The sequence below is a fragment of the Sorex araneus genome, chromosome 2, assembly GCF_027595985.1.
Source record: "Sorex araneus isolate mSorAra2 chromosome 2, mSorAra2.pri, whole genome shotgun sequence".
NCBI lineage: Eukaryota > Metazoa > Chordata > Mammalia > Eulipotyphla > Soricidae > Sorex > Sorex araneus.
In genome coordinates this window covers 282,318,269-282,343,210 of record NC_073303.1, presented here as the reverse complement: position 1 = coordinate 282,343,210, position 24,942 = coordinate 282,318,269, and the positions used below count along the sequence as shown (strand labels likewise).

The following is a 24,942-nucleotide window of genomic DNA, read 5'->3' as shown; positions in this document are numbered from 1 at the left end:
AATGAGGTCATGACGTTTGCATATAAGTGGATAAGGATGGAAAGTATTATGCTAAGTGAAATGAGTCAGAAAGAGAGACAGACAGAGAAAGATTGCACTCATCTGTGGAATAGAGAATAATAGACTATAAGACTAACACCCAAGAATAGTAGAAATAAGTACCAGGAGGCTGTCTCCATGGCTTGGAGGCTGGTCTCTCATTCTGGGCAACTCAGAGAAGGGAACACCAAGTAAAATGTGGTTGGAGGTCATGTGGGGGAAAGGTGATGCGGGCCGAATATAGAATAGAGACTGAACACAATGGCCACTCAACACCTTTATTGCAAACCACAACACCTAATCAGAGAGAGAGAGAACAAAAGGGAATACCCTGCCATAGTGGCAGTGTGGGGTGGGGGGAGACGGGACTGGGGAGGGGGGAGGGATGTTGGGTTTACTGGTGGTGGAGAATGGGCACTGGTGAAGGGATGGGTTATCAAACTTTGTAAGGGAGAAACATGAGCACAAAAATGTATAAATCTGTAACTGTAAAAAAAAATAATAAAATAAAATAAAAAAAATAAAATAAGTGACAATAAAAATTAGCTTTGTAGAAAAAATAGCTGGAAAACTCAGCGATTAATGCGATTTTTACTCAATTATCCTGTAAGCATAATGTGATACCTATCAAAGACCAAAGTTAATTTTGGACTGTGTTTTTTTGGGGACTCCACCCGGCAACGCTCAGGGTTTACTCCAGGCTCTGTGCTCAGGGTCACTCCTGGCAGGGCTCCGAGGACCATCTGGGGGGCCGGGGATTGAGCAAGCTGGCGGTGTGCAAGGGAAGCACCTCACTGATGTACTAGATCTCCAACCCCCAAAGTTTATTCTGTTTTGGGGCCACAAGTGGCAGTGCTCGAGGGCCATGACATGCCGAGTACACGCAAAGCATGTGCTCCGGCTTGCTGAGCTATCTCTCTGGCCCCACGGTTAATTTTTTAATTGAAAAACAAAAACAAAAAAGAACCAGAAATTAATCTTGGGACAAAAATGTGAGAAACTCTTAAAATTATTTTAAAAGATAAAATGGGGAAGGTGAGAGGCCGGAGCAAAAGTACAGTGGGTAGGGCGCTTGCTTTGCACGACGCTGACCTGGGGTTTGTTACTTGGAATCTCACAGGGTCCCCTGGGCACCGCCCAGAAGAGGCTTCTGAGTGCAGAGTCAGGGGTAAGCCCCGAGCACTGCCAGGTGTGGCCCTAGAACAAAAAGCCAAACAAACAAACAAACAAACAAACAAAACGAAGAAGAAAAGAAAAAGGGATGGTGAGTAGGGACACGATTAGGATGTTCCACTCTCACCAAATGATCACGCTAACTACAGTAACTGGAACAGAACAGAATAAAGACAGAGACACCAAGTCCAGACCGGGCCCTGATGGCAGGGGCCGTCCCCTGACCACGAGCGCTAAGCAGTATCACAACTGTCAACCATCTTTTATTCACAGAGGTAATTCATTTTGCTATAAAGAAGCAGCCAGAGACATCTTTACTCTCTTCTAAGTGAAAAAACATGCTAATAGTCTAGAAGAAAGTAGGACTGACCATTTTCATAAACTTGAAATGGATAGGAGCTTTAAGTAGTTCCTTCTTTTGGGGGGGGGATGTCACACATGGTGGTGCCTAGGGGGTGCTCCCAGCAGTGCTGGGGGCACTATGCGAGGCCAGGGGTCCACGCATGTGCTCAGCTTGTTAAGCTCTCTCTGGCACCTGATTTTTTCTTTTCTTTCTTTTTTTTTTTTTTTTGCTTTTTGGGGTCACACCTGGCAACGCACAGGGGTTACTCCTGGCTCTGCACTCAGGAATTACCCCTGGCTGTGCTCAGGGGACCATATGGGATACTGGGATTTGAACCCGGGTCGGCCGCGTGCAAGGCAAACGCCCTACCCGCTGTGCTATCTCTCCAGCCCCATAAACTGCTTTTTCTAATAATTTTATAAAATAAAGTGGCAGTCACCCACGGTTCATTTAGAACTGTTGTGCCCTTATGACCATACTTTTTTTTTTCTTTTTTTTTGCTTTGTGGGTCACACCCGGCGATGCACAAGGGCTGTACACTCAGGACTTACTCCTGGCGGTGCTCAGGGAACCATATGGGATGCTGGGAATCGAACCCGGGTCGGCTGCATGCAAGGCAAACGCCTTACATGCTGTGCTATCACTCCAGCTCCTCTTCTTGAAGCTTTTTTCTAGGCTCAACACATGATTTCAAGTCAATATAGAAGCGATCTAGTATGACATTTAAATGAATATGCCGTACTTTTAAAGAATTCTCTTCTAATGACCATTTAGACTTTTCATTTCTAAGTGACTAAATAATGCCATGTTTAACTCTTTATATCTTTCTTCTACTGCTTCCTCAAGTTTCTTGGTCAAAGAACATGTATGTCTAAGTATTTCAAATATCCATTTATGACTTTGGTTATGTGCAAACACGAGATTCTGTGTTTGTGGGGTCCAAACTGTTGGTATTCTTATTGTGGTAACTCTGATCATGTTTCAAACGTTTTACCAATGTTTCTTCTTAACAGCTTTCCAGGATTGTGATGTGTACATCACAAACTTGACCCTCTTTAACTGTAACTGCTGTTTTTCTAAAAAATCTCATTCTATAAACAGTATTACTGCCAAATTCCAGAAACTTTGTACTGCTCCAAAAAGAAACTCTGTCATACTTTGTATCCACAAGCAGTCCCTCATTTCTCCCATAACCACAGCCCTTGGTAACTATCAATCTACTTCCCGTCTCTGTATTTGCCTCTGCCTGCCATTTCCAATCAAAAGAATCATGGGACTTGACCTCCTGTCTTGCTTCTTTTCACTTAACATGTTTTCAAGGTTCATGCACACGGAAACTGTGTTAGTAACTGCACTTCTTTCCGCAGATCAGTGCAGGACTAGGCCAAATGATATATATCCAACTACCAGTTGTTCATGCACACTTAAACTGTTTTCACTTTTAAGTTATTAGGAATAACGATGCTATCAACATTTATGTGTGAGTTTTGTATCTGTATTTGTTTCTAATTAAAAATTTCCAAACATGTTGGGGCTGGAATGGCTGGTAGGGCGTTTGCTTTGCACGTGGATGCCAGGGGTTCAATCCCTGGCCTCCCATAGTGTCCCGCCAGTCAGCCAGGAGTGCTCCCTGAGCACAGCAGCCAGGTGTGGTTCAAAAACAAAACCGAAACAAACACCACCAAACCATGGGATCCAAATCAAAGTGATAACATGGCAGATAACGTGCCTGCCTTCCACACAGCCACCCAGAGTCCCATCCCTGGCGCCTCACGTGGTGAGCCCCCCGTGTCACCCCGTCAGGGGTCTCCCACTCAAGCCCCACTGGAAGGGATTCCATGAACACAGACAGGAGTAATCCTTGAGCACTGCAGGTGTGACCCCAACATAAAACAATGCTTCAAACACCTAGAATCGATGTGCCACCGGAAATCTTCCTTACAAAACCACTGCGCGAGTGCGGGGCCTGAGACAGTACAGTGGGTAAGGTGCGTGCCCTGCCCATGGCAGGCCTGTATTCGATCCCAGCATCCCAGAGTCCTGCGCCCTGCTAGGAACTAGGAATGAGCCCTGAGTGCAGGGTCAGGGGCAAGCCCACAGTACGCCAGGTGTGGCCCCGAAACAAGACAAAAAGCACCACATGCAAATCCTAGACTTTCGCATTCTCCCTCAACTCTTGGGGCTGCTGTGGGCGCCATACCCCGCGGGCCTGATGCACCAAACCCAGGTCCCTGCGCCCTGCAGATGTGCCCTGCCCTGTACACCACATCCTCAGCCTCTCTCGAATCTTTTCCAGCTGCCTTGTACAAGCACAACTGAGTACTGATTTTTCCAGCTGCCTTGTACAAGCACAACTGAGTACTGATTTTGTTGTTGTCTTGGGGCCACACTCGACTGTGTTCAGGGCTTACTCTTGATTCTGTGCTCAAGAGACACTCCCTGCAGGACTTGGGGGACCCTATGGGGCGCTGGGGATCAAAACCAGGTTGGCTGTGTGTCGGCAAGCATCCGATTTACTGCACTATCTCTCTGACCCCGACTTTATTCTTTAACAGTTTCATGGTATGCTGCTGCCTCAACAGCATAATTTATGTTTCCATGGAAATACTTGTTTTGGTTGTTTTCTTTCTTTCTTTTCGCTACCAAGACAACACTAATGACCCAATATACTTGCACTCTTTCATACCTTGAGTAAATTCCAAGACTGATATTGCCACATTTCTTCCAAAAGAGAAAGGTAAACCAATTTAATTCATGGGAAAGATTATGACAAGACTTTTAAAAGCATAATGTAAAAATCAGGAGCCTTCAAGTGGACGCAGGGCCGGAGAGACAGTATCAGCGAGTAGGACATTTGCCTTGTGCACAGCCGACCTGAGTTGACCCCCAACATCCCTTATGGTTCTCTGAGCACTGCTAGGAGTAAATCCTGAGTGCAGAGCCAGGAATAACCCCTGAGCATCAACAGGTGTGCCCCCAAAGTAAAACAAAACAAAGCAAAAACAAGTGAAGAATGACCTGACTCTTTACAAAATTTCTACTAAGAAAAATGCCACAAACAAAGTTAGGCTACAGAAACTTTTACCTTTCGTGAGAGAAAAAAATTAAACTTGTGACATTTATAATTATCTATAATTATTATCTTTACAATTAGAATGATTTAAAATCCACAGAGTTGTATCCTATCTGTTGCCACATTTTTCAGAACGCTAACAGTCTGTGTTATACACAAATGGATTGAATATTCAATAAGTATCAACAGTGCAAAATAAAAAACAAAGGTGGCCTGTATGGTGCAGTGGTGCGGGGTGCTTGCCTTGCATGCAGTTGACCCAGGTTCCATCCCTGGCACCCTATATGGTCCCCTGAGCCCCACCAGGAGTAATTCCTGAACACAGAGTAAGCCCTGAGCACTGCTGGGAACGGCCTCTCCATAATAAATAAAGGAAAACTATATACAGAACAAGAAAATAACATATAAAAATATACTCAAATTAGGGCTAGAGAGACTGAGGAGTTAAAGCGCTTGCCTTGCATACAGCCAACCCTGGTTTAACCCCCAACACTCCATGCTCTTCCAAGTGACCCCAGAGCAGCGCTGGGAGCAGAGCCGCCCCAGAGTAGCCAGTCACAGAGTAGCCAGGTGTAGCTCAGACCCACCCACAAAACCCCGTTTAAAAAAAAAAAATAAATACTCGTAATAAAACAAAGAACTTATGTGATTAATGAGACTGACAGGGCTCAATAGGTATACACTGGCTCAACTTTTCAGAGGATAACTTAACAATTCTTTTAAAACTTCAGTGAGTGCTCGCTCAACATCTACTCCACTGCTAGGAATGTAACGTACAGAAACAACTGTGTAAGCATAAAGAAGCTGCTTCTTTCTTTCAGACAGGGAAGATGCAGACAGCAACACACGTAGCCCAGAAAGCAAAATGAAGTAACCTCTGGAATACCTAAGAATACAGCAACACAAAGGCTCCGGGAAGAACGCCTACTTGTTTAGGGGAAAATCCAGACGTGAGAGGGCGCTCTCCCAGCGAGTGCGGCGGGAGGGGGGAGGGAGGGGAGGGCGTACCGGACAGGCAGACGGACAGCTGCTCGTCATCCACGGGCGAGGCCTTTGGACTGTGCTTCCCACCGCCCACCTGGTTCTCTAGTCTAAGCCCACTGCTCGAGAGCGGCGCCTCCAGGGGGCTTTTACAGTAAGGGTGGTCCAGCAACTCGGAACTCAGGATGTTCTGCTTCAGAGACCCAGCCTCCTCCATCTGGCAGGCGCCCTCATTCTCAACAGGCTCGCCAGCCACGGGCCCGTTGACACCACGCACAGACTCATCTGCCCCAGACGCAGGCAGCGCGCCTCGGTCGTCGTCGCTGACGACACTCGTCCGAATTTCCTGGTCTGGGGTCTGCACCTCCCTTTCGGTTTCTGAGATGAGCATGTCACTCGCGTGGTGTTCTGGGAAGGGGGTGCCAGGAAGCATCTCTGTGCACTCCCACCCAGGCGAGGGCGAGGGTGACCCGTCCCAGCCGTACGTGGCGCTGCCGTTCTGCTGCGCAGGGAACGTCCCGTCTACACTGGGCTCCTTGCCCAGGGAAGAGCTTCCCTTAGCGGGGCCGGCAGGCACGGGAGAGCTCCTGCCCCGCGCCACAGCATCGCTGTCCATATCTGGGCAGAAGGGTGGATGCCGGCAGGAAGGGTCTTCAGGCTCTGGGGAGGGGAGCGGGCTGCAGCTGCTCCCCTCACCCGTCTCCTGCGGGGTCTCCTGATGGTCCCCAGTGACCTGCACCCAGCTCCGCTGGGCCTTCTTCAGCTTGCAAACTTTGCTCTTTGTTCTGAGGTGCTGGGATTTGAGAATCCTGTACCGAAATCTGATCATGGATAATTTATCATACATCATAAGAGATAATTTTGTTCTTCGATGGTGGTTAAGTTGGAATCGCTTTGGAACCAGAGAGCCCCCATTCCTGTGGTGATAACAGCCATAACAAAAGCGCTTTCTCCTCTGGTTGCTCAGCGTGACCACGATCGTGCCACTCCCGCCTGGCCTCTGGCTCTCCCCGATGAACTTCATGGGAAACTCAGAAGCGCGTGGCTCTGTCCGAGGTCTGTGACCACCGTTGGCCCGACCTAAAACGCTACTTGCTGGCACGTCAGCAACGGCCCTCGGGAGACGTTCCTCCCCCCGGTACTCATGGTCAGAGTTCTCTGCCGAGGCCAGCGGCTTCTCCGTCTGGAGTTTCAGGAGGAGCCTCGGAGAAGCAATGAGGTGTTTCGTGTCTTTCCTTTTCACTTTAGAGGACAAGATACTAACATTTTGAGCAGCCAGGCTAGACTTTATCTTAGCAAAAGGAGGTTCAACCTGGATCCACGTTTTCTGGAGCCGAAGGGCCTTCTTTCTGCACTGGCAATCTCTCAGCCGCCTGCTCCAACTAACGGGCCTTCCCAACTTGGCCTTCACGATGCACAACTGTTGGTGAAAGTAAAACTTCTTAAAACCTCCAAATCCTGCATTCCATTTTTCAGAAAAGGCGAGGCGAATTCCTTTTCTCCATAGAATTTTCCTCTGTTTTTTCATTTTTCTGATGCATAATGAAATCTGGAAGCAGCTGTAAGGCAAAGAAAAAAAGTTACTTTCTTTTTTTTTTTTTTTTTGCTTTTTGGGTCACACCTGGCTCTGCACAGGGGTTACTCCTGGCTCTGCACTCAGGAATTAACCCTGGCGGTGCTCAGGGGACCAAATGGGATGCTGGGATTTGAACCCGGGTCGGCCGCATGCAAGGCAAACGCCCTACCCGCTGTGCTATCTCTCCAGCCACCGAAAAAAAGTTACTTTCAACCCTAAAGTAAATCCTAACAATATACAAGCTATTCCCACTTTCTGAAGGTTCACATTATGCCACTTCACTTTGACAAAAGACTTACATCAACACTACTTTTCATAAACTAAAAGAAACATGAAGCGTTTCCTCTTCTGATGGCAAAATGATGAAAAGTGTGTTCAACATTTATTTGCTGCAGCTGTTCTGGGGGGGGGGGAGTCTCACACATCACGGAACACTCCCAATATAACACCAACTCTTAGGTTCACTCTATGTTAGCATTATTTTGTTTCACCTGATATCTGATGTGACTTTGTAGGTTATGTGGGTCTGGGGCACCAAACATATGTTTCCATACAATTTAATGTGAACTGCTTCTTCACTTCATGCTGTTCTAAAGGCTTCACAGGCACATTCTACATTTGGTTAGAGCGGGGAAACCTGAATTCATTGCAATTTAAGTTACAAGGTTGAAAACTGGGAGTACAGAAAGTTCTGAGGAATAGACTTATGAGAAATAATGAAACTCAAGGTCTGAATCAATAGTACAGTGGGGAGGGTGTTTGCCTTGCACAAGGCCGACCCGGGTTCAATCTCCAGCATCTCATACGGTCCTCCGAGCACCAACATGTATAATTTCTGAGTGTAGAACCAGGAGTAAGCCCTGATCATTGCCAGGCATGACCCAAAAAAGCCTAAATAAATAAATGAATAAATAATTAAATACTGAAACTCCACCTAGTGACATTTCTGGAAGACATGAATACTCTAACATGAGTGTTTGCTATAGTTGCAAAAAATCTGCAAATGAGTCAAATATAATTCCCTGGGGCCAGAAAGACAGTAAAGGGATTAAGGCACTTGCCCTGCATGTGGCCAAGTCCAATTCAATTTCCACTTCATGTTTGATCCCCCAAAGCACTGCCAGGAGTGATCCCTGAGCACAGGACCAGAAGTAAGCCCTAAGCAATGCTGTGCGTGGCCAAAAGACAAACAAAAAACCAAATCCACTGTGCTATCTTTTATCCAGATAAAGGAGATGGCACATGAGATAGCACAGCAGGTAAAGTACTTGCCTTGCATGCAGCTGACCCAGGTTTGATTCCTGGCACTCAGACAGTCTCCCAAACCCACCAGGAATGAGCCCTGTGGCCCCAAAACAAAAACAAAGAATCAATTCTTGAAAAACAGTTTGTTTTTTGTTGTTTGGTTTGCCGGCTGCACCTGACTATGCCAGCGCTCGCCAGGGGTCGCTCCCAGCAGTGCCTGGAACTGAAGTGGACTGGGCCCTGTGCTACCACGCAAGGACCTAAATTCCTGTGCCCTCTCTCTGGCCTTGAAATTTGTTTCTGATAAAACAAACAGGGCAGAGAGTCAGAGGGAAATTTTTAAGTTTTCACCCTACTTCTCATCACAGCTAATTTTTTTGTTTTGTTTTGTTTTTTGGTCACACCTGGCGATACACAGGGGTTACTCCTGGCTCTGCACTCAGGAATTACTCCTGGCGGTGCTCAGGGGACCATATGGGATGCTGGGATTTGAACCCGGGTTGGCTGCATGCAAGGCAAACGCCCTACTCGTTATGCTATCACTCCAGCCCCATCACAGCTAATTTTAACACTGAAAAGTTTTAAAAGCCTGGGAAGAAAAAAGAGACTAGACACCTGCAGAGTAGCAGCTGTTCATGCAGTGCGTTCTGGAAAGGGCATGTGTTTTCACATCATACACGCAGACACAGGGAATGATTCAATAAACGCATACACATCAGAATCTCAGTAGGGAGCTGAGTCTCTTTACCAGCTCAAAGACTTTTTTCTTGGGGGTGGGGCATGTTCTGGGGGGGCATGGGCTACACCTACCGCTGCTCTGGGTTTACTTCTGGCTGTGCTCAGGAGTCACTTTGGGACCCCAAACTCAGCCAAAGTCGCTGACTGGCAATGCAGGGGCACGATACTCCAAGGCCCCGCAGTGAGTCACTGTTCTCCCACTCAAGTCAATATAGGTACGGCTTGTTTTACTGAGCTTTGAACAGTGTTTCCTGGGGCCCGAGCAACAGCAGGTAGGGTGCTTGTCTTGCACGTGGTCAACCCAAGTTTAATCCCCAGCATCACATACAGTTCCCCAAATACCACCAGGAGTGATCCCTGAGCGCAGCTAGGAGTACTGCTCGGTATGCCCCAGAAACCAAACCAAAGGTACTGTGTGTTCTAGATGGCCTTTCTGAAGGCTCGGTGACGGTCAGCATGCTTTTACCAAGAGAAATTCTAAATTGAGGTGTACCTTATTTCCTTCAGACAAAAGGCACGTTCACCAGACTAGCTGCGGAAACTGAACAATGACTGCCCGCACTCTACTGCAACTCTGGTGCGAATTCCTGGCGCCACACAGGGGTCACTCCGGACCAAAGAGGCAGGAAAAGCCCTAGCTGTGATGCTAACCGCCCCGCCCTACCCCCACTCCCCAGTTAACACAGCATTTTCTCTATTGTGGTATTAGCCTCACTGCAGTGGCTGGAACTGAACCTGCAACATTCCTGAGACGGGCCTGAATAAGAAACCAGAGCAGAGGCACATCTATCTGATACACGTAGATACTTATGTCGGCACGTGTCCGTGCTTCAGGAACGCTCAAGGGGATGGTAAATGAAACTTAACAGTGGAAACCAGGGCCGGGGGCGACAGTCAATGGGCTAAATATATACACTGTGTACGGGAAGCCTGAATCTCACTCCTGGCATCTCAGTGACCCCTGAGCACCAATGGGTGTGGCCCTGACACTCCCCCATCCCACACAAACAACAGAAATCATTTGACTTGATGAGGGACACCCAATACTACAGAGGGCTCCTGGCTAAAAAAGCACCAGCCACTGCAGGTGGAATAAAATTCCAGACTATGAATCAGAAAACCAGCATTTTATTTAAAAAAAATCTTCCTGCTGGAACCGTGTCAGGATCACCTCAGGGGGGCTGGAGCAATAGCACAGCGGGTAGGGCGTTTGCCTTGCACGCAGCCGATCCGGGTTTGATTCCCAGCATCCCATATGGTCCCCTGAGCACCGCCAGGAGTAATTCCTGAGTGCATGAGCCAGGAGTAACCCCTGAGCATCACCGGGTATGACCCAAAAATGCAAAAAAAAAAAAAAAATCATCTCAGGGCTGAAGCTCGGGTCCTACTTGCCCTGGGTCCGAGCACCCTTCCGCACTGGCCCCAGCCGCAGAGCTGTTGCCATGGAACTAACAGGGGGCACCAGGGCTTGAATTCTCGCCCTGCACCTGTGAGTCAAGCGCTGAAGCCCACTGAGTCATCTTCCCAGCCTCTTCTCCGGGGACCGGGACAGCAGTAGCGGGACTGCCGTCACCAAGCCATCCTTCAGCCCCCCAACACTCTAATTTCAGCTTCTTGATAACATGTGAGGAAAAGCTGTGTTTGTCTGCTGGTCAGCTATCTCTGGGAGGCAACAAAGAACTGAACACACTTCTCTCAGACCCACTGACAAATCCAGATGCAGACAGGGCTTTGCTTGTTTTGGTTTCTGGCTTTTTGGGTGACACCCAGCAATGCTTAGGGGTTGCTCTGCAGTGAGGAGCAACTCCTGGATGGGTCGGGGACCATATAGAATGCTGCGGATCGAACCTGGGTTGGCCACGTGCAAGGGAGACAATCTCCCCGCTACACTATCACTATCGGCCTGAGGGTTTTTTTCCCTTTTTCTGGGGGAGGGGTCTCCCCAAGCAGTGCTCGAGGCCCAGCAGTCAAACAGCTCATGCTAAAGTCTAAGGATGTAGAGCTGCTGGGGACCCAGAAACAAGGGTTTCCCAAAGGTCAAATCTTCCGGGGAGGAGCAACAGGACGGCAGGGAGGGCGTTTGCCTGCACGCAGCCCACCCGGGTTAGATTCCCAGTGTACTGCCAGGAGTGACTCCTAAGTGTGGAGCAGGAGGTGGCACGAAAACCAAATAAAAAGGAGAAAGAAGGAGGAGGAAAAGGAGGAGAAAGAAAAGGAGAAAAAAAGAAGTCTGATTAGAAGCAGTGAGACTCCAAGACCCCTTCTCTTACCCTAGCAAATAATCTAAACTTCATTTTCTGAAAACAACCAAGAAAGACACATCACGCATAGGGGCACACTGAGAAGATCAGAAAGTGGCTTTTTTTGTTTTAATTTTTGGAAGGTAGGGCCTCACCCGGTGGGCTGGAGCGATAGCACAGCGGTTGGGCGTTCACCTTTCACACGGCTGACCTGTGTTCGATTCCTCGGCCCCTCTCGGAGAGCCCGGCAAGCTACCCGTGCGTATTGGATATGCCGAAAACAGTAAAAATAAGTATCTCAATGAGAGACATTACTGGTGCCCGCTTGAACAAATCGATGAGCAACGGGATGACAGTGACAGTGACAGGGTCTCACCCGGCAGTGCTCGAAGTCTCTCCCAGAGGTGCTCAGGGGACCATGCAGAGTCAGAAATCAAACCAGTGGTCCTGTACACAAAGCATGTTCTTAGTTCACTGAGCAAATTCTCTGGTTCCAGGAGTTGTTATTATTCTTATTATTATCATTTTAAAGAAATAATCGGGACTAGGGAGATGTTTAAAGGGCTGGAGTACATGCTTTGCACACAGGAACCACACATTCGATCCTGGAACTGCATCAGTAGTGGCATCTGTGTACTGCCCAAAGCGAAAAGAAAACAAAAACAATAAGAGACTTGGAAATTAAAAATAATAGGATATTAGGATATAGTGAGAGTGGTGCTGGAATGGTGTCTGAAATCGTGTTGTGCCTTAAACTAAAAAAATTTTAAGGGGAAGAGAAAAATAAGGGCTGGAGCAACAGCACAGTGGGTAGGGCATTTCCCTTGCATGCGGCTGACCTGGGTTCGATCCCTGGCACCCTATACAGTTCCCTGAGCACAGGAATAATTCCTGAGTGCCAGGAGTAGCCCTGAGCATCACTGAATGTGGCCCCAAAGCAAAAACAAACAACAGCAAAACCAACAAGAAAAAGGAAAATATAAGAGATGAAAAGTTTAACAGAGAGTAAAGGGAAAGTTATACAAGATATATACAAAGTGTTAAGTGGGGTGCTGGAGAAACAGCTCAAGGACAGGCTGCAGACAAGCTTTGGTCCCACCCCCGCACTGTGAGAGCAAGGGTGAGCGGAGCTTGGAGTGGCCGCTAAGCACCAACAGGTTCGGCCTAAAAAGAAACAGAAAATCAAAGTGCTACACGGAAAAGATCTCCAGCCAATACTCTACCTGGGAAGGTGATCCCAAATTTAAAAAGGAATAAAGGTCTTCTCACACAAACACAATGAAAGGGATTCACTGTCACCAAAGTGGTTTTCCAAGAAATACTTAATGGTTTTAAGAGGGAAAGAAGCCCCATTCAGAACTAATAAGATGCCTGGAAGAATGGGAAGAGGAAACTACAAGGGACTTTCTTTCCAAGCTTACTGACTGCTTCCTTGTTATCTTCACTTTTTTCCTTCTTGGCTTTTGGGCCTAAAACCAGGTGCTGGGGGCTCACTCCTGGCACTGCTGGGGTATCATATGTGGTGCCGGCAATCTACACAGATCAGCCATGTGCAAGGGAGGCATCCTACCCCCTTCATAGTCTGTTCTCTTCACGTATGTGGGGTAGTGCCGGGGCTCAAACTCCCAGCCCAGCAGCCTCACACCTGCAAAGCGGGCGCACTCCCGCTGACTTACCCCCAGGTCTTGGTGTCTAAGAAATGTATTTGGGGGGCTGGAGCAATAGCACAGTGGGTAGGGCGTCTGCCTTGCACGCGGCCGACCCGGGTTCGATTCCCAGCATCCCATAAGATCCCCTGAACACCGCCAGGGGTAATACCTGAGTGCAGGGCCAGGAATAACCCCTGTGCATCGCCAGGTGTGACCCAAAAAGAAAAAAAAAAGCATTTAGGGGGCTGGGTGCACTCACTCCCAGGGGTGCTCCAGAAACCTACCAGTGAGAGAAACCTAACTCAGGACTCCCACATCCAAAGCAAAAGTTCGAGCCCTCCGAGACATCTCCCTGGTCCTGACAGTGTCTGATATATTTTGGCTCAACTTAATATTTGCCTAAAACCAGGGTTACTCTATACTCATTTTCTTTACTTTTGAAAATGGGTGCGTTGTCCTAATACTATTCTCAGTCTCTGGATCCGATCTTGAATTCCTCTGGCAAAAAAATAATTAAAATAAAATAAAAACAGGTAGTTAATATTGGCTTTACAATGGTTGGCATTTTACAGTAATCTTTAAAATGTACTGTAATTTAAGACTTTCAATTTTTTTAAATTTGATTTCTGGTTTTGGAGCCACACTAGGGGTGCTTGGGGCTTATTCCTGGCTCTGCTGTGCTCAGGGATCAGCGCCACATGTGGTGCTGGAGACTGACCTGGGGCTGGTGAGTGGAACCACGCGCCCTGCCTTCAGGCGACCTCTCCAGACGGCTTTTTTTTTTTTTTTTTTGCTTTTTGGGTCACACCCAGCGATGCTCAGGGGTCACTCCTGGCTCTGCACTCAGGAATTACCCCTGGCCATGCTCAGGGGACCATATGGGATGCTGGGATTCGATTCGAACCCAGGTCGTACTTGGACGTGTGCAAGGCAAACGCACTACGCCCTACCCACTGTGCTATCACTCCAGCCCCTCCAGACCGCTTTTTAATTTTTGTCTCGTAATTTGAGACCGCTGGTGCTGGTGCTGCTGGTGGGGACCAAACCTCGGTCCTCACACACGCACGGTGACTACTCTACTCTGAGCATCGATCCTGGCCCCAAAGACCATCCTTTTAATAGATATGCCACACCATCACATCTGGCAGAAGACTACTGCTAATGTTATTCTGTGGGTTCTCTAATGAATTTTATTTATTCTGGGGCCACATCTGGCAGTGCTCGGTCCTTAATTCTGGCTTGGGAATCACTCCTGTAGGCACTCAGGGAACAGTTTTTAATGCTTCGTATTCTTAAAAGAATGCAAATGAGTGACAAGAGTGTGGGTCCCATGGGGGAGCATAAAACTTGCTCCTCAGCACATGAGCCCTCTCAAGCACTGCTGGATAATGGGTCCCCAGCACCACCCGTGTGGCACTCACAACAAACACAGAAAGGAGTAAAGTTACAAAATACAGACGTTCAGAACCAACCAGAATGGGGCTGGAGGAACAGTACATCAGGCAGGGTGCTTGCTTGGCACATGACTGACCTGGGTTCGAGCCCTGGCACCACATGCTTTGCCAGAAGCAGGAAGTAAGCCCTGAGCACTGCCAGGTATGGCCCCAAGACAAACAAACAACAACAGCAAGGAAAAAACAATGCATGAAATATTCAAAATGCAAACATTAACAAATAAACCTAACAATATTACAGATAATTGTAAATACATTGAAAGCAGAGTGGAAAAATATTGCCAAGTAATTTTGAAAAACATTCGACTATACAAGAACCAAAAGGACTACATAAAAACACTGTATTAGCTTGTAACTGTTTTTTTATCGAGAAATGGCTAATTCTGAAACTACTTTAATTTTAATTTTTTGCTTTTTGGGTCACGCCCAGCAATGTTCAGAGGTTATTCCTGGCTCTGCACTCAGGAATTATTCTTGGCAGTGCTTGGGGGATCACATGGCATGACGGGGACTGAACCTAGGTCAGCTGTGTGCAAGACAAACACCCTACCCGCTGTACTATCACTCCCACCCCACTTTGAAAAATTTGAAAAACAACTGACTATACAAGAGAAAAACCAAAAGAACTACAAAGAAGCACTGTATTAGTTTGTAAATCTGTTTTTATTCATAGAGAAATAGTTTATTCTGAAACTAGTTTTTAAGTAGACAATTAGAACTAGCTTTCTCACTGTTGAAATGTTACACTGACACTGCATAACTGAAGCATAAACATAAAAACTTTTTTTTTTTTTTGCTTTTTGGGTCACACCCGGCAATGCACAGGGGTTACTCCTGGCTCTGCACTCAGGAATTACCCCTGGCAGTGCTCAGGGGACCATATGGGATGCTAGGAATTGAACCCAGGTCGGCCTCGTGCAAGGCAAACGCCCTACCCGCTGTGCTATAGCTTCAGCCCCATAAACATAAAAACTTTTTGACTATGCATTTCACCCTAAAAAGTTACATTTTATTTAAAAAATGGTTACACTAAGAGGGGCTACAAATTTGAAAGAAATACAGAAAGACAACCTATTATCTGTGATGACAGAGATGTAACTATAAGCTCATTGTGCTTACAGATACATATCTGGATACAAGCATATACTTATTACTAGCTTCCAGCCTCTTAGTCTATCAAGAATAACATTCAGCTGTAATAAGCATTCCTAGCACCCAGATCTTGGTTTCCAAGTATTATTTTTCAGTTAAAGAAATGCCTAATTCCAGAACTAGGGCAGAGGAAATGAATGTATCTTTGTAGCACAAGAAAGTAGCAAGCACTCAAAATATAGAGTGTCAAAAGAACATAGGAGCTAACTTGAAAAACCTAGCAATAGAAAAAAACCCCAAAACACACAGTTGAGCAAACTGGGCTGGAAATCAGAGTACAGGCGTTAAAGAGCTCTCCTTACATGAGCTGAACCAGTTCCAACCCTGGCACTGTATATGATCCTTGAGGATCACAGTAACCCCCGAGCACAGAGCCAGGAGCAAGCCCTGGGCATTGCCATGCGTGACCCAAAATAACACCACCTCTCTGTCCAAAAACTAACAGAGCAAATGGGTATGTAACTAGTAGGTCATAACTCAAGAACAGAAAAGCATCTGTGGGCCCGAGTCATAGTACAGTGGGTAAGGCGCTTGCATCGTATGTTCCTGGCATCCCATATGGTTCCCCCCACCCCACCAGGAGTAATTCCTGATTGCAGAGCTAGGAGTTACCCGACTATCACCAGGTGTGACCCCGAAGCGAAAAGAAACAAAACCAAGTAAAATTAAAAAACTAAATAAGCCAAAAAAAAACCCAAAAACCTTTCGATATCTCGAGTTGACAGTGATATCATTGAGTAAAGGAACAGAGGGAGTATGGTAGTCGGGGCTGAGCCCTGGCACCAACCGCCTCCCCTGAACATTGCTGGGGCACACGTGGAGGCTCCCAGGCACCACAGGGTGGGCTGAGGCATCCTCAGATCCTTGCACAGAGCTGCCAGCCTCGAAGGCTGAGAATCAAGGAGTGGCGCTGGAGGCCCTGGACTTCCTCAGCGGGCTCGCTCAGCCAAAAACACAAACCACAGAAACGGGGGGAAGTCACAGGGGTTGTTTCTGTGTCACACCTGCAGTTCTCAGGGCTTGCTCCTGGCTCTGTACTCTGGGATCATTCCTTTTGGGCTGGGGGCCCTACAGGCGCTGGGGAGAGAACCCAGGCTGACTATGTGCAAGGTAAAGGCTCTCCCGGCTACCGCCGGTACTGTCACTCAGGCCCAGGTGTTACAGATTTGACTCAGAATTTCAAAATTAGTAAGTAAAGGAGGAATGATGGACAAAGAAAAACTCTAATTTGCAACTCTTCTCAGAAATAAGTGACTTCAAAAAGGAATCAATGGGTGCTCATGGTTGCAAAACGGTATTTATACAGGGTTCAAAATATCTTCCACAAATACCTAGTATTACAAAGTGATATACTGTCTTGTCTTTCTGTGAAAAAATTTGGTATCAACTTAATCAGGCGCCAGGGATTAATGAAAGGACCCGGACAGACAGTACAGTAGCACTTGCCTTGGATGCATTATTTTTATGATTCATTTTCTCAGTATCCCTGAGAAATCTATGTAATTTAATTTAAATTAATCTATATAATTTTAAGTCTAGGAAAGATATACTGAAAAGTCCAGTACAGCTGTATCTTTATGTTTTGATTTTTTTTTAATTTGTTTTGGCTTTGGGGTCACAGCTGGATGTTCTCAGGACTTACCCCTTGCTCTGTGCTCAGGGATCACTTCTGGCAAGACTCGAGGGACCGTATGTAGTGCCAGAGATCAAACCCAGGTTGGCCGAGTGCAAGGCAAGTGCCTTACCCGCTGTACTCTCTCTGGACCTGCTTCATTTTTGGTAGAACAAAATGTCACATTCCAGTCTTAAAAAATAAAAAAAGAGACTAAACTAGAAGAAAATGTTCTAATATCTTCAAAATTCTGAGGGGAAAGTATTTTTAATGCAGAATATCAGATCCAGCCAAATTATTGATCTAGGATATCAAAAGCAGCATTATAAAATTTAATTTAGAGACATGATGTTCAAATCAAGAAGACTTTACAGACTTGTAAGGGACTGCCTTTGGGGAATGGGAAATGATGGCAGGGGGCAGGGCTTGGGGAACAAGGGCAGGAAAGGCTACAGGTTTCTGCCTTTGGTACATTGATTCCCACGGAGCCTCTGTTTAAAGCACTCCCTCAGCTGCGCAGAATCTCTCCCATCAAGCTCTACTTCCCCTCTGCACTCCAGATACTAAATCTCCAACTACCGTGTTGATTACAGTAAAGAGAGAAGTAAACTTCAGATCTGAAAATATTTTTCTTAAAGACTTTCAAACAATCCTGTATATTTTTCTTTGTCTCTATTTTGGGCAGGTGGGGAGGGGAGGGAACATGTGCTGGGGATGGGGATGGAATCCAGGACCTGAAATACATTGAAGCAAGTTCTCCACCTCTGAGCTCCGTCACCACCCTGCCAGCTTCCCATGTGTATGGCATATATGGGCTGGTCTGTTTCCATTTGTTTTGGTTTTGGGGGCAACACCCAGAGGTACTCTGGGCTTACTCCTAGCTTTGTACTCAAGGATCCCTCCTGGGGCTGGAGAGATAGCACAGCGGGTAGGGCGTTTGCCTTGCATGCAGCCGACCCAGGTTCAATTCCCAGCATCCTATAGGGTCCCCCGAGCACCACCAGGAGTAATTCCTGAGTGCATCTCCAGGAGTAACCCCTGAGCATTTGTTGGAGTGTAGCTCTAAATACTTTAGGATAGCATTGATTATCCTTCCTCCCTTGCCACAGGGAGCTTAGGTTTAGACACTGCGAGACACTCCCATTCCTTTGTTTATCTGTAAACTCTTCTCTGCACCCTCCTTCCCAACCAGTTAATCACCTTTTCTCTAATCAGATTCTGTTATCTTGTAAGATCAGATCCTTCTAAGGGCTCTGAACTTGTATTATAAGTTATGTCTTTTGCATAGTTTACCTTAAAGCAATGTCCTTTCTGTATGGACACAGGAAGAGAGTTAATATTGTGCTTATAACTTGGGAGTTGATTGACTCCAATAATATTTACTCCTGAGCATCTGCTTTCTCAACTCAGTTGCCCTTAGTTCCTAACACCCCCAAAACAGGGTCCCGACGAGGGACAGGACGGATCCAGGACAAGCAGTGAGTTATGTGCTACCCTGGCATCTAGATAGGCCAGGACAAAGTGCCACAATACTCAACTATAAGTTGAGGGCATGATCATGGACAATGCTGTCATGATCCAAAAGTAACGACGAGATTAGGATCCTGCTGGGGTTAGGAAGGTTAACCTGGCCTGAGGACTGTGGTCTGGAGATGTCCTCAGGAAAAACCAAACTTTATATCTCTTACTGTGCTCATACAGAATAACATTGTAAGAAATATTAGAAGTAGATTTACAGTAACTATTTCAGTAGATTACTAGATTACACCCTGATACACCCTTGTTTGGACCCCCACCCTTGAGTGGATCTCCTTAGATGAGATTGTTAATCTCCTCAAAAAATGATCTTTGTTGATTTGTTGATGTTAAACCCACCTTTGTGCCACCGCCCTATGTAATTTGCTATATAAACTAAGACTGTGGGGGCAGAGAGGGGTACTCAGAAGAAGCAGAGAGAGAGATGGGAGTGTCTAGAGAGGAGATTGGAATAAACTGCGATTGAGACCAACCAGCTTGCCTCCGTCCTTCATTCGCCTTGTGCCTGGCTCGGTGCGGTGAGGCGCTCCTCCCACGCCCCCGTTCTTTTTATTTTTGTGTTTTTACACAAGCATTGCCGGGTATGACCCAAAAACCAAAAAAAAAAAAAAAAAAGGATCCCTCCTGGTGGGGCCTAACCTGGGCCTGCTATGGGCAGGCAAGCACCTTACCTGCTATACTACCTCAGCAATTTAATTACTGAGCCCTCTTCTAAAATTTTATTAACATGATCCAGGCCTGCTCTTTCAAGTCTGTGTTCTCCCTTGAATATGGAATTCTCTGCTTTTTCCATTCCATAGAAAGCCTTTGTTCTCTCTTGAACACATATTTCTCCCTTCTTTCCCATCATGGCTAAGTAAATTTTGTTCAACTAAAACTATCTTGCTTGGGGCCAGAGTGATAGCATGGTGGGTAGGGCGTTTGCTTTGCATGTAGCCGACTTGGGTTTGATTCCTAGCACCCCATACGGTCCCCCAAGCACCACCAGGAGTAATTTAATTACTGAATGCAGAGCCAGGAGGAACCCCTGAGCATCGCTGGATATGACCCCAAAAGCAAAGCAAAAACAAACAATTATCTTGCTTCTCCAAAAAACACCACCACCAACTGTACCACACACACACATACACTCTCACACACTCTCTCTCTCTCTCTCTCTCTCTCTATTTAGGAGTCCACAACAAATGCTGATTGAAAGGAAAAAGCACAGAATTAAGTTCTTAAACTTTCTCCCTACATTCCAGGGGCCAGAGAGACAGTACAGTGGGTGAGGCTCTTCTTGCCTTTAAGGGACCCCAATGGTCCCCTGAGTCATCAGGAATGATCCTTGAGCAGAGAGATAGGTGTGAACCCTGAGCACCACCAGGTGTGTCCCAAAAACAATAACCAAGAAGCTGGGCAACAGGATAACACATTTTACTAAACTCCTTCCTAAGACCTTATTAAAGTGAGAATAAAGAATTTTTTTACATTTCTTAGATACTATTTACATACAGTGAAATACTCTTAAAGGCTGTTTTATTTCTTGTTTAAAAAATAACACCAGGGGGCTGGAGTGATGCACACGGCTGACCTGAGTTCGATTCCCAGCATCTCATATGGTCTCCTCGAGCACTGCCAGGAGTAATTCCTGAGTGTAGAGCCAGGAGTAACCCCTGTACATTGCTGGGTGTGACGACCCCTCCACCCCCCCAAGAAAAGCTAAAAAAAAAATGATGTAGAGGCCAGAATGAGAGTATAGGGGTAAGACACCTGCCTTGGGACCAGAAAGACAGCACAGAAGTTAAGGCAGTGGCCTTTGCATGTGGCCGACCTGGGTTTTATCCTGGGCACCATATCTGGTTCTGAGAACTGCCACTGGTCACTCCTGTGTGCAGCCCCTGTGCACACAGTCAGGAATGGACCCTGAGCACTGCCTAGAGTGACCTAAACACCCAAAATTAAAAGAGCAGGGGCTGGAGCGATAGCACAGCAGGTAGGTTGTTTGCCTTGCATGCAGCCGACCCAGGTTCGATTCCCAGCATCCCATACCCTGAGCGCCGCCAGGGGTGATTCCTGAGTGCATGAGCCAGGAGTAACCCCTGTGCACCGCCGGGTGTGACCCAAAAGGAAAAAAAAAATTAAAAGAGCAAAAAACTTTTTAAAATGTACACATAAAGGAAAATAGGACAGTAGCAAAAGGCACTGTGGAAGTTGGAATTCAGACTGATTTAAAGACCTAAGAAAATGATCTCAAGTTTGCAAGAAGGAAGCAATCCAATGAAGAGAACAGTCTCAAAAACAGTCAGGAATTGGCAGTGGTAGTTTCTCGAAGAACTGTGAACGTGAGGCAAAAAATAAAACTGGTCCCATCATGTAGATACTCCTATGTTCCACAAAACCATCCAAATGACCCTCTCCCACATTTCCAAATGCCTGCAGCATATTTTCACGAGGACAATACTGAAACAGTTGAGTTAAATAAAGACAAGTGAGTGCTAATGTATTGAATATGCTGACAAACCAGCTTATAAGGAGCAGGGAGATTTGAAGTTTTGAAGATTCTTCCTCGGAGACTCAAACTAGCTCAAAAGATAGTACTACTACAGCTTCTCTAATTAAAGAGGTCAGTCTGTGCACCCTAAAATCAATAATCCCAGCACGTACTCAGAGCACATGTAATTAAGAATTACCTCCACACAGGGTCCCTTTACATTTCTGTCCCCATATTCCTGGTCGTGCGGTTGTGTGTTCATGTTCACCAAATACCAACATTCCTTCAAAGATAAAACACACACACAAGGGAAACGCAAGTGAGTTTTCAACTCAACACATTCACTGACCCTAAGACAGCCGAAGCCTGGACAATCCTAAAGGGACCAATATTTGGGTGAAAGTTTGCAGGACAGCTGACTCTGCAGGCTAACTCAGGCAACTGTAGGAGAGAGTTCTTTCTCCTAGAGGCAGTAAGACAGTAAAGAGAAGAGCTACTGGGCAGTAAACAGCAAGAGGGTCACCCACCTGACAAAAATGAGAGAGAAGAAAAGAGATATCGTAGGAAACATGATTTAAAACCAACAGAAACTGCTTCCTGAGATAAGAGGGCACAGAGGACAACAAAACAGCTCAAGCCTGAGGGCTGGAATGTGCTCAAGTGCTAGAGCACACCTAGTGCAGTGCCCAGGGTCTCCCAGCCCCTACAAATCAAAGTAAGGGAGCGGAGCGGTAGTACAGTGGGGAGGGCACTTGGCTTGTACACAGCTGAGCCAGGTTCGGTCCCCGGCATCCCATATCGTTCCCCAATCCTGCCAGGAGTAATTCCTGAGTACAAAGACAGGAGTAACCCCTAAGCCTCACCAACTGTGATCCAAAAAGTCAATAAATAAATAAATAAGAATGAAACGATCAAGAACTGCAGTTTGGGGGAGGGGGACACAGAGGTAGCACAGTGGATTGCCTTGCATATCTGGCCTGATTTTGACCCCTGGTATCCCAAATGGTACTCTAACCCTTGCCAGAAGTGATCTCTGAGTGCAGTCAGGAATTAAGTCTTGAGTCCCACTGGATGTGACCCACGCCCCCCTAACACCTCAAATTGTAGATTTAGAGACAGAATGATAGTACAGCAAGTAGGGCACTTGCCTTGCATGCAACTGACCTGCATTGGATCCCCAGCATCTAATATGGTCCCCTGAGCACTAAGCCTTGAGCATTGCCAGGTGTGACTCAAAACGGAAGAAAAAAAAATGTAGATTTAGACCTGGAAGTAGTTCAACTGGCTGAGGGCATACTTTACATGCAAGAGGTCAGGATTCTATCCTAGGCAACACATTCTATCATAGCACTGCCAGGAGTGACTCCTGAGCCAGAAATAGCCCAGGAGTACCATAAAATGTGGCCCCTAAATATAAAACAAGAACTGTATACTCGGAATACAATTTTTTTTTGCTTGGTTTTTTGTTTTTGCTTTTTGGGTCACACCTGGCAATGCACAGGGGTTACTCCTGGTTCTGCACTCAGGAATCACCCCTGGTGGTGCTCAGAGGACCATATGGGATGCTGGAAATCGAACCCGGGTTGGCTGCGTGGCAAGGCAAACGCCCTACTTGCTGTACTATTGCTCCAGCCCCCAGAATACAATTCTTATGAGAATTATTGTATAGTCTGTGGCAGCCAGACAAGCTTCCCAACTTATAAGTCATTTTGCAGCCAATAAAGCCCTTCTCTTGTTGAAAAAAAAATAGTAATTTTTTAAACTAGTACCTACTGGTGTTAATACTTGTATCGGCCTGGCCACCAGATAAAAAGTAGATTAACTATCCAAGTTCAGAATACCTTTTGTTCTCTGGCTGTCAGAGTTAGCATGCCACCAACAGGGTCATTTTTAGAAAGAAAATAATTCAGCATCTTCCTTTAGAGACTTGTGACCTAAGGTCCATTTCTGGCTTTTCCACTAACAAAGAACAGGAAATGCTGAAACATCAAGAGGGCTGTCAAAGATCAATTGGAAAAACGGACCTAGCTCCCACAAAGACAAAGTTCAACACGGCCTGAGGACACACTCCCATAATAATTCTGAAAATGTGACCTCTCTCCTAAAAGTGGTGAGAATTTATGGTCCTGTGTAAGAGACAAAGGTGAGGCACTGACAACACATTATCCTGTACAGGCATTTATCAATTTCACTCTCAGTGATTTTTTTTTGGTTTTAGGGCACAAACCTGGCAGTGCCCAGGGCTTACTCCTGGCTCAGGAATGACTCCTGGGCACAGAGATGACTCCTGGCGGTGTTCTGGGGATCATATGGGTTCCGGGGACTGAGTCTTGGTGGGGTATGTGCAAGGCAAACACCTTACCCCACTGTACTATATCTCTGGTCCACACTTAACCAAAAAAACACCCTCCCCCCAAAAAAAGAGGAGGCAGATAAAACCAAATATTCAAAGACAAGTTTAAAACCAATACTAAGAGACACCAATCAATGAGATGTTACACTTGGGATCAAATAGACTGGGGAGAGATGAATGTTATCTCCCCAGTATTAGGACACTGCAACATCTTAACTTATAACTCTGCTACTAAAAGGACTTGAGCTTCTGTATTTATTCTTTGAACATTTTCAATGGACATGAAATGTTTGAGAGGCAGAATGAGAATGAGGGTTCCTAAGAAATAAGGAGCACAGGAGCAAGTGAAAAGAAAGCTCCTCCCAGCTTTTCTCCTAGAAAGGGCCCACTGGGCAAAGCCCTCTTGAACAAGGAGCAAAAGTGATCTGGGTCACCCCTAAAACACGAATAATGCCTGGTCAGTAAGTATGAAGCGGCTGGGGGGGGGGGGCGAGGAGGGTGTTAGTGGTAAGCAGAAGTGTCCTATTCTTCCCAAAGCTTCCCAACCCAAAGCAGGGACTGCGGTTTAGACCACAGCTTGTTACCTGCTCTCGCACCGTTTTTCACACCAGCTCTGGGTAAAAGACAGAATTTGGAAGTGTCACAATGTACATACATATAAATATAATAGACATATATAAATATTTCTACGTGGGGCCACACCCAGTGGTGTGCAGGTATAACTCCTGGCCAGGCTCAGGGGACCAAATGGGGACGGAGCCTGAGTAACCGCATGCACGGAAAGCGCTTTAACCCCTCCAGCCCCACTTCTATTTGGGGGTGGCCCACCTCCCACCCCCAGCACAGCGGGTGCGCTCCGGGCTTACTCCTGCCCAGATGCTCGTTTCAAGCATCACTCCTGGGGGGCCAGGGGATCAAACCCAGATCAACTATGTGCAAGACAAGTGCCCGACTGGTTCTCCCATGTCTCAGGCCCCTGGTCCCCTCTCCTGGTGATTCTTAAGCCAAGTTGGATCGGAATCCCAGAGCCCACCTGCCTTCCCCGTGTCCCTGTTGCTCTCCCCCCACCCCCCATCTCCGCTCCTAATCACGACCGGGGAGGAGAAAACTCCACGCGCAGCTCAGAACGTCCCTGGGTCCCCCGAGCACGAGACTCAAGCCCAAACGGCAGGCTGGGGGTCCGGCTCGGCTCTGTCCCAGGCAGGGCGACCTGCCCGAGCAATCAGGGGCAGGCGGCCACGAAAACAGGGTTCCCGCACCCCCACTCCGGCTGCCCCCTCCTTGGCATATTCGCTTCTTTCAGGC

At 46.8% G+C, this 24,942-nt stretch overlaps 1 protein-coding gene across 4 annotated transcripts in view; it reads right to left on the bottom strand.

The window, feature by feature from the left end:
- Positions 1-24,942, bottom strand: part of SENP5 (SUMO specific peptidase 5) — a 44,579-nt gene that overhangs the window by 18,950 nt on the left and 687 nt on the right. For 2 of the 4 annotated variants that reach the window (XM_055128008.1, XM_055128007.1), the window contains exons 2-3: positions 21,484-21,567; positions 5,637-7,168 (exon numbers count right to left, since the gene is read on the bottom strand). In XM_055128008.1, coding sequence (XP_054983983.1) covers positions 5,637-7,137 — 1,501 coding nt within the window. In that variant the 5' untranslated portion in view covers positions 7,138-7,168; positions 21,484-21,567. The remainder of the gene's footprint in view (positions 1-5,636; positions 7,169-21,483; positions 21,568-24,942) is intronic. The other 2 variants (XM_055128009.1, XM_004602973.2) reach the window with 1 other exon arrangement.